At 53.0% G+C, this 9501-nt stretch overlaps 1 protein-coding gene across 4 annotated transcripts; it reads left to right on the forward strand.

Annotated features, from left to right (window-relative positions):
• The first annotated feature begins 1639 nt into the window (after positions 1-1639).
• On the forward strand, positions 1640-8834 carry ZNF683 (zinc finger protein 683). 4 transcript variants are annotated; one of them, XM_074377097.1, is made up of 7 exons: positions 1640-1829; positions 2701-2828; positions 3466-3670; positions 5104-5798; positions 6866-6994; positions 8003-8109; positions 8701-8834. In XM_074377097.1, the coding sequence occupies exons 2-7, from the start codon at positions 2715-2717 to the stop codon at positions 8765-8767; spliced, it is 1317 nt and encodes a 438-aa protein (XP_074233198.1). In that variant the 5' UTR covers positions 1640-1829; positions 2701-2714; the 3' UTR covers positions 8768-8834. The 4 variants fall into 4 exon arrangements, with proteins under 4 accessions (XP_074233198.1, XP_045367381.1, XP_010946319.1 ...); XM_045511425.2 differs by lacking the exon at positions 8701-8834 and having other exon boundaries at positions 1649-1829; positions 2704-2828; positions 8003-8339; XM_010948017.3 differs by lacking the exon at positions 8701-8834 and having other exon boundaries at positions 1650-1829; positions 8003-8339.
• Positions 8835-9501: the final 667 nt, after the last annotated feature.

Raw genomic sequence — 9501 nt, forward strand, 5'->3', positions numbered from 1 at the left:
CTAGAGAGCTCTTGACTATTTGCTGTGTGACTCTGGGTGAGTTGCTTACTCTCTCTGAGCTTCTGTTCCTTTATCAAAGGAATAATAAAACCAACCACACAGGCTTGTTGTGAAGATTAAATGAGATAATGCCTTACGAAGCTCCTAGCACACTGCTAGGCACATAGTGAACTGTTTGTAAAGGTAGCGATTGACTCTAATCCTTGGAATATTCCAGCCTGAGCCTAGTGTTTCATCGTCTGTTCTGGGTGTGTATAATGTCAGGATTCTTGGTTGTAAGCTGTAGAAACCACTTCAGAAGGATTTAAGGAGAGAAGGAATTCACTTAAAAGATGTTGAGGACGCTCAGAGAAGGTCTGGGAAGGCTGCAGAGCCAGGCTTGGAGAACCGGCTGGATCAAGGGAAGCTGGGAGCGCCAGGACCACACAGAGAGGACTCTGTGACCCCCTCTGAACCCCTCTCTTTCCTCTGCTGTCCTGGAAGCTGATGCAGTACCATGTACAGAGTGGGTACCACTGACCTGCCACCTCAGGGCCACCAGCTTCTGATCACAGACTGGATGGGCACATCTGAGCAGCCTGGTCCGTGTCATGTGCCTGCATCACTTGTTGGGGCAGGGAGGTCGGAATGAAGCATGTGGTCATTTTGGCTATAAAAGTGTAATATGCCTTCTGCCTCCCTCCAGACTCAGGTGGGAGAAGGTTCCAGATGCTGGACATCTAAAAAACCTGACAAATGTCTACATGGGAAACAAGAATAAGCAGAGAGTGGTCCCTGCCCTTGAGATACTCATGATACATAGGGGTCAGTTATATGGGTAAATAATGATAGGAAGTGATGGAGGTCAGAGTGGAAGTGAATACCGGCCAGGGGCTAAGCTGGCAGAGTGACATGCCCCTTGCCCACAGTGGAGAGTTCAAGATGTCCCTGTATGTTCCAGACCACCTGGGGACGGGGCATGCCAGGGTGGAGTTTGAGGCCTGGGGGACTGTCACACTGGCTCAAATACTGCAGACACACCAACTGAACAGAATTTGTGGGAAGCCCGAGGGTGACCCACCCTCTGCTCACAGGAATGATCAAAGTGCTCAGCCCGAAAAGCTGTTTCTAGCCTAAGGGGCCTCCCTTTTGATACCGAGTCATGCCTTACAAGCATTTTGCAATGTCTTTGAATTATCTCTTGCCCAGTGGGGGCCTTGGCATTTTATCAAATTAGAAAAAGTATTCCCCAGGATAGAGAGATCAGAGATGGGACAAGGAGGAAGATGTACTTGCTGCCTCCTGGGCCTCTGCTCTGTGAGATCAGATCCCTGCTCTCTTCCTTGTCTCACCCTGTATCTTCCTAAGTTGCCTGCTCTTGTCTCTGCTTGTTCCAGTTCGTGCCATCACTGTCACTGTCTTCCCTGTCATCATCACTGCCATCTCTGTCCCAGCTGGATCCCCATCCCCAGAAGGACCCCATCTCCAGTCTTTGAGCTTTGCTCTGTCCCTTTCTTGCTCAGCCATCTGGGTCCTCTGAGAGCCAGAGCTAACACCCCCATCCCATCCCACCCCCACATACTGAAGTTTGAGTAGCCCCAGTACACTGTGGTCCAAAACTCCTGCAGAGTTGTCTTGGGGAGGTAAAGGCTGGTGGGTGGCTCACCCTTGTCAGGTCTGCAGGGCCCTCTGCCTGCCTGCCTGCCCCCCTCTTCCTATTTGTGGCAACTTCTAATGTAGTGTCTTCCTGTCATCTCACACGCACGGGGGCCTCAGCCACAGGCAGAAGCTGGCTGCCCGCCTGCCCACCTGCTTCCTCCTCCAGCCAGCGGGGACTTCTGCAGAACCAGGTGAAGAGCCTCACACAGGCGTCCCCTCCTTCTGGGGTGTTCTAAGACCTGGGGCAGGGCTGGGAGGAATCTGGAAAGAGGGAGAAGAGACAGGGTTTTGGAGGGCTGAGACACTCATGTGAGGGTGCCAGGCCCCAAGGGCACTTGGGCTTCAAGAGGGGAAGAGGAAGGGCCTGGGGACATTTGCCGAGACCAGTGTTCCCCGTGCTGTGTGGCCTTTGGTGAAAGCAGCAGAGAAGTGAGGTACTGACTGAACAGACAGCTGAGACAGGGCCACCTGTAGGCCAGTCAGAACCAGGGGACTCAGCCCACTCTCTCCTGGGAAGTCTGGGTAGCGGGACACTGGGGCTTCCTCAGTTACCCAGAAAGGCTGTGTGAATGAGCTGAGATGCAGGGACAACCCTTGGTGAGCTTGTGGTTGGTAGAGTCATGGAGTCATGAATCTCTCCCAGCATGGAAGGGAGTAGCTTCTCAATTCCCTGTGGCCTTGAGGAGGTCTGAAATGTTTCCTCAGATCTCTGAGCTCACTTGGAAGTAACCTCCATAAGGACCTTCCTCTCTCCTCTCTCTTCCAGGGATGGGGATCAGGCCAGCTCTGCTCTTCACCTCTGATTGGCTAATCCCCCCATTCAGTCCTCTTCTTGAACCTACCAGGAGAGCATCATTGGCTTCTAAATGTCAGCACTGAGAGAGTCCTTTTATATCAGCCAGCCAGTCTAATCATCCCATTTTGCAGATAGGGAAACTGAGGTCAGAGGGGTAGTGACTGGCTCAAGGTCACATGGTGGTTTCATGGGACAGCCAGTCCTCAAAGCCAAACTCCTATTTGGAGGACCTTTGCTGCTCACCTGGGATTGATCTGTCTTCCCAGCAGATAGCGGGGGCATGAAGGGAGAACGTGCCCCAGAGTTGGGTTGTTGCCAGAAGACCAAGCTCCTTGGCAGCACAAGGGGCTCCCTGTCCCCCAGCCTGGAATTCCAGCTCTGCCAAGGTGACCAGGTAAGGTGAGGTCCTAGCCCTATCCTTGAAGCCAGGCTACTTATGGAAAGAGGGAGAGGACGTTAGGAGGAAGTGGGGAAATCTGAAGGGACCTAGATTCCTCTGGTCCTGAGTATTCCCACCCTGCCACATCATGGGGATGTGCCCTTGAGAGGCCACAGACCCTCTCCTATACCCCAGGGACCAGACTCTCCCTTGCATGAGAAGGGTCAAGGCCACGCTGGAAGCTTGGCTATACGTCTGGGACCTAGGCCTTGGGGTGCGGTGGGGCTCAGGACCATCCTGTGGGGTTTAGAGTCTTTGATGAGGAGTTTTTCCAAGTTCACCCTTAGCTCCATTCAAAACACAGTAGATGATCTGAGACGCAGTGGGGTGAGGGTGATCAGGAAGGATGGGTGGGAGGGAGAACAGGGCTAGGGACAGAGGAGGGCAATCCTGGGGGTGGGGATATAACTCCCTAGGGAGGAAATTTGGATGAGGGAGGGGAAGCCATTTGAGTGACAGACATGGTGGGTGGGTATATGTGGAAGGGTCTTGCTTCTCCTCTCTCTTTGGAAACCAAACCAGGAGTGGGACCTTCTCAGGGACCCAGAAGTCCCAGCCCCCAGCCACCAAGCCCCTTCCCCCTGCCCTCCAGGTCTTCCCAGCCTGCAGGCCACTTCCAGACACAGTGGATGCCCATGGCTCGTCCTGTGTGAGCTGGCTGTGCCCCTTGACACTGGCACCGGCCACATCTGCCCTGCTGGCCTGCCCCCAGGGCCTGGACCTATACCTGTGCGCCCTGCAGTCGGCACCCCTAGGCACAGCCTCACAGGGTCTCAGAGAGGATGCCTTGAGCACAAGTAAGCCCAGGGTACAGGGCTGCACCTTGGTGGAGGCTGGAGGTGGGGGGCACTGTTAGGTTTGAGGACAGGAGACCGAGGAGACCCAGTGTCACTAGTGAGGACAGAGCCTCAAACACACTCTACTTCCACATTTTGGCCTGGAGCTCTGGCTTGAAGTTCAGGGGGCTTTCATGTGGTGACACCTGAGCAGAGGAGATGGGCAGTGGCTTTCTCAGGCCTGGGTATGGGGTCTGGTGTAGGTGTAGTCAAAGCCCCGGGGGTTGAGGATGGCGCTTTGTCTGCATAGAACATTTCAGCTAGAGGGATCTTTATTACAAGATAAGAGCACTGACTTGGAGTCAGGGAGTCGGGGGCGCAGTTCTGGTTCTGCCCTTGCTAACTCTCTGACCTTGGGCACATCCCTGTGGCCGGTTTCTTCTTCCACAGAAGTATGATCTCACTATACCCATGTTCCATGGGTTCCATAATCCATGTTGATTGCTTACAATACACCATTTCCTTATGCAACTTGACCCAGAGGGCAGACTGCACGGGTTTATTTCCCCAGCACAGAGTAAAACAGCTCAGTAATGTTGGTTTAGTGAATAAATGAGGATCCAAGCAGACAATCTACTTTTTAATATTTATATATAATATTTATATATATTTAATATATTATACATATAATATTATATGTATTTTACTTTACATCCCTCCTAGTTTAACTCCTACCTCACTGACTGTTGCATCTCAGTCTCCCTTGCTAGCTCTCTTCTACTTACCTCCTAAATATCTCATGCTCAGGAACTAGGTTCTGAGCCTTCTTCTCTTCCCTCCCTTCCCCTCCTCACCCTTCCTCACCCCTCCTCTCTTCTCCTCTCCCCTTCCTCTTCTTTCCCTGCTCCTGTCTGCTTCTTTTTATCTAGAGTAGCAGTTTGATATAACTTTCTGCCATAATGGAAATGTTCTATGCCTGTGCTATCTGGATACCATACCTCTTCAGCCTTTTAAATGTGCAACTGAGGAATTGAATTTTTAATTGTACTTACTTTAATTAATTTAAATGTAGTCACATGTGTCCAGTGGCTCCCATTTTGGACACAGCAGATCTAGTATCATCCTTTATGGGATCTCCCGTGGGCCCATGATACCCAAATTTATGTTTCTAGCTCAAATCGCTCCTTTAAACTCCAAACCAATTCATCCAGCTGCCCTCTTGACTTCTCCACCTGGATGTCTAATAGGCTTCTTAAATTGTTTTCTCTCCCTGAAATTGTTTCTCACTGCACAAATACTAGCCACTTTTACTGCCAAGAGCAATTGCAGACCAGAAAGTCCAGAGGGGAGATGCCTTTGCAAGCTAGAGTTCTCTCCCAGCTCCGAGCCAGGCAGGTTAGATGAGGAGCAGAACTTCACTAGGGGTCCCTGATCATCTTCTGTTTTCTGCTCAGGGCACCAGCCACCAAGGCCGCATGCTGGCTCCTCCAGTGACGAGAAACTCAAAGCCAAGTACCCTCCAAGCAGGGACAAAATGGGAAGCCAGCTGGAAAGAGTTGGCCAGGGGCCCCCCTGCCCATCCCTCTCTCCTCACAACAGCTCTCCCCCAAACCCCTGGCAGAATAAAAAGAGCCCCAGCCCCCTGGCTTTCCACTCCTGCCCCCCGCCTGTTCCTATCTCCAAAGAATTCCCACCCCACCTCCACCCATTCTATCCTGCATACCCACTTCTCCTGCCTCCACCTTACCTGGTCACCTATGAGGGTCTACCCTCTGTCCAGTGTCCCCCACTCTTCATGCTGCCCCAAGACACCTCTTTCACCACCATGGCTGTGCCCAGCTTGCTGATGAGTGTCAGTGAGCCTGGGCACCCCAGCGCCCAAGGGGAGACCCCGCATCTCTACCCAGGGGCCTCTCAAGCCTCTGGCCAAACCCAAACTTCCCAGGCCCAGAATCCAGGCCCTACAGCTGCCAGGACCTACTCCACAGGGTTGGAGCATCCTGGCAGGGTGGTTCCAGCAAAGCGGGCCCCACCAGGCTCCCAGGCAGGCTCTGCAGGGCTGCCTTACCCGCTGAAGAAAGAGAATGGCAAAATCCTGTATGAGTGCAACGTGTGTGGCAAGAGCTTCGGGCAGCTCTCCAACCTTAAGGTACGTGCCTCCGGGTTCTGCTGCTTCTGCTCAGCTCCCTTCAATGACTCCCCTCCTGGCCTAGTTCTAGAATCAGGGAACTTAAAGCCAGAAAGAACTCCAGGGCAACCGCTAGGGCCTTGGCTGATTCATTTGGACCCTCAGTTTCACATCTCTAGAAAGGAGTCCTCACCACACTAAAAGACTGCCTAGGAGATCATCTCATTTAAGTTAAAAATGGGGAAACTGAAGGAAGGGTTTGCCCAAGATTACTTTGATCTAATGGTGTAGCCAGGCCTTGATCTCAGTCTCTCAACATCTAGTGCAAAGTCGTTTCTTGAACAACCATCCTCTCTGATTCCCAGTTAAGCCTACTCTTGTTTATTTATTTGAAGGTGAGGCTGGGGAATGGATAAATTTTAGTGAGTGTAGACTACAGACCTGACAACCAGACTTTTTCTAGTGGGATCCCACACATCCGTGCTGGTGCTGGAGCTATCATTATAGGCACTGTCCAGCAGGAGGCAACCATGGACACATCTCTGCGTATCAGCAAAAACTGGGAACTAGGTGCAATCCTGCTAAATTGAGGAAACGCTATGGTTATTGGAGAACAGCCCTTTTGGATCCTCTAGGGCATGAGTTCTTAAACTTTAATGAGCCTTAAGTCACCTGGAGAGCTAGTAATGCAGATTCCTAGGCCCCAGCCCCAGAGATTTTAATTCAGTTGGTCTGGGATCGGGCCTGCGAATCTGCATTTCTAACATGCTCCCAAGTGATGCTGATGCTGCTGGTCTGTGGACCACACCCTGAGAAGCACTGAACAAGATGTATGTGTGTACATATGGGGTATCCCTTTTCTGGTCTGCTGACCACTGCCATCTCCCCTGCTGCAGGGCAGCAGAGACAGTGGGGTGAAGGTGTCCTGGGGAAAGGTAGATTGGGAGATGATACAGAGGCAAGGGGATTGAGAGGCTTTGATGGCAAAAAGAGGTCCTTGTGGGGAAGTGGTTAGAGATTGAAGAGGATCCCTGGCCCTGCTGGGGGGCTTTGGGCAGTTGGCAGCATTTCTCCTGCACCTGGCTCAGGTCCATCTGCGTGTGCACAGTGGGGAGCGCCCGTTCCAGTGTGCCCTGTGCCAGAAGAGCTTCACCCAGCTCGCCCACCTGCAGAAGCACCACCTGGTGCATACTGGGGAGCGGCCCCACGAATGCCTGGTGAGACCCTCTTCCCCCTCCCCTGTACTCCTGCAGACTGGTGAGGAGCTCCAGGACCCTGGGGGGTGGCACCTGTGGCCTCCATTCCCCAATCATCCTGAAAAAGTGAGACAAGACGGGAGGCAAGGGTGGGGACAGGGAAGGAAGTGGTCGGGAAGGGCTGTGATGTGATATTGGAGGTCACTCCCTGGGCCTGGAGCAAGGAATAGAGATGTATGTCTGTGAGGGGAGAATAATGAAGTTGGGGGTCCTGGGAAGTGAATATCCATTGCCCACTTCACATCATAGTTGGAGGTTAACACTATAGTGTGTGCAAAGCATATAAACACTGCTTATAATGTCAGTTTGATGCTAGCTCTCTCCTCTTTGAGCCTCACCATCTTTTAGGAGGTCAGAAGGGTAGGGACTCTTACCCTGTTTTACAGAGGCAGAAATGAAAACAGCATAGGGGTTATGAGTCTGGGCTACTGGGTTCAAATCCTAGCTCTGCCTCCAACTTGCTGTGTGAGCTTTGGCTAGTGGCTTCCCTCCTCTGAGCCCCTGCTTTCTTACTGTAATATCTGAGTAGTACTTAGTCCTGCTTCTCCAGGTTCCTGGGAAAGACTGCATGAGACCAGTTCCTGGCATGTGGCAGCTCTCAGTAAATGTTAATTACGCCCACTGAAGCTGCAGCCCCACACAAGAGTTCTATGTGATTATCTCATTCAGTCCACCATACCAATGAGGTTAGGTATTAATAGTCTCATGTTACCAATAAGGAGAGCAAGACTCACAGAGGAGAAGTCACCTATATAAGGTCATGCAAGGAGTAAAAGAACCACGATACTAACCCAGTCTGTCTGGCTCCAATGTGCCAGACACTGGGCCCCAGGGAAGAATTATGGGGGAAAGCTTCCAGGCTTGCACTACTGGGAGGTAGCAGGAGGGCATTTCTAAGATGGGGAAAGGGAGCAGAGGTCCTGAGTCAACCAGGTGGGCAGAGGTGACGCCAGTGTCCATTCCCATCAGATGTGCCACAAGCGCTTCAGCAGCTCCAGCAACCTCAAGACGCACCTGCGCCTGCACTCAGGAGCCCGGCCCTTCCAGTGCAGTGTCTGCCCAAGTCGCTTCACCCAGTACGTTCACCTGAAGCTGCACCATCGGCTGCACGCTCCACGGCCCTGTGGCCTTGCTCACACCCACCTTCCCCTGGCGTCTCTGGCCTGCCTTGCCCGATGGCACCAGGGGTCATTAGATCTTGTGGCGGCACCATCAGAGAGGCAGATGGGCTGGGATGTGGACAAGGTCAACTTGTCCTCTGCATCCCGGCGAAAGGAAGGACAGCCAATTTGAGCAATGATGCCGGGACTGCCATGGGGAGGCAGCAGAGGCAGAGCAATTAAAGGATTTTCTCTATGATGAGTTGAGGCCTCCTGAGCTTCAACAATGGAGGGAAGGTCACTATGTATTTGTGAAACTTCACACCCCCCAACCTGGGAGCAGGTCAAGGGGACACAGCCAGGAAGACACTGCGCTGCCTACCACATAGGGTGGGTGCCTGCAGCCATCTACCTCTGGCTGGGTTTGAGTTCCACTCTCTGTTTGGGACCTATCTGGGACTAGTCCCTCCATCTCAGCTTGCCGATGGACAGTCCAGCCTTCTAGGACTCTGCAGGGTGCAGACTGTGCTGCCAAGCACAGGACACATTGCCCTCTTTTCCGAACAGATGTTCCAGCACCTGCCCAGATGTCTATCTGCTGCTTCTCATCACCTTCTTGTCCCACAGTTCCTAGAGGCCACTGTGCCCCCTCAGCTGGTACTCCTTGCCATGATCAGGTGGGGCATGCTCCTCCCTCTGTACATGCCAGGATCTGAGCTCCCCCTGTGGGAGGGACACGATCACAAGGATGTCAGTGTCCACTCATGACCCAGAAGCATCATGGCCCCCTGTGTGTCAGGACCAGTCATCACAGAGGGCAAAGGGCTAAGGGGGTATCAAGCTCAAGGAAGGGGTTGAGGTCCTACAGGGGCTGCAGGCAGGTAACAATTGGCAGAGAGAGCCTGGGGAACTGGGACCATCCTGATGGTCTTTCTCCCTGCAGTCCGAGAGGATCCACTCAAATGTGCAAGGTGCGCCCCTCCCCCACCTCTAGAGTTAGGCAGCAGCAGGTGGGAAAGGGTAGGAGGCAGGAGGCCCAGGTTATAATCACCATAGCTGGTCAACTTCCAGCAAGGGCGCCGTTCGCAATCCTGTGGGTTTCAGATTGGCTTCCCCAACAGGGTACTGGGCGAGATTCCCGCTGAGTTGTAGGGTCTCGGGACCGGGACAGGGCCCGAGAGCTCATAAAGGTCCACCATGGCAGGGCAAAGACACGGTCGGTTTCGGCCCTCACGGTCCTGGTTTCCAGCTCACCCCGTCCCCTTTTTGGCCCCGCCCAGCATGCCAACCGTTCAGGCTAGGCCCCACCCACCTACAAGACCACACTCAGTCCTTCCCCTGGCCCCGCCCTTACGTTCTAGCTCCTCC

This window comes from Camelus bactrianus, chromosome 13, assembly GCF_048773025.1.
Source record: "Camelus bactrianus isolate YW-2024 breed Bactrian camel chromosome 13, ASM4877302v1, whole genome shotgun sequence".
Lineage (NCBI taxonomy): Eukaryota > Metazoa > Chordata > Mammalia > Artiodactyla > Camelidae > Camelus > Camelus bactrianus.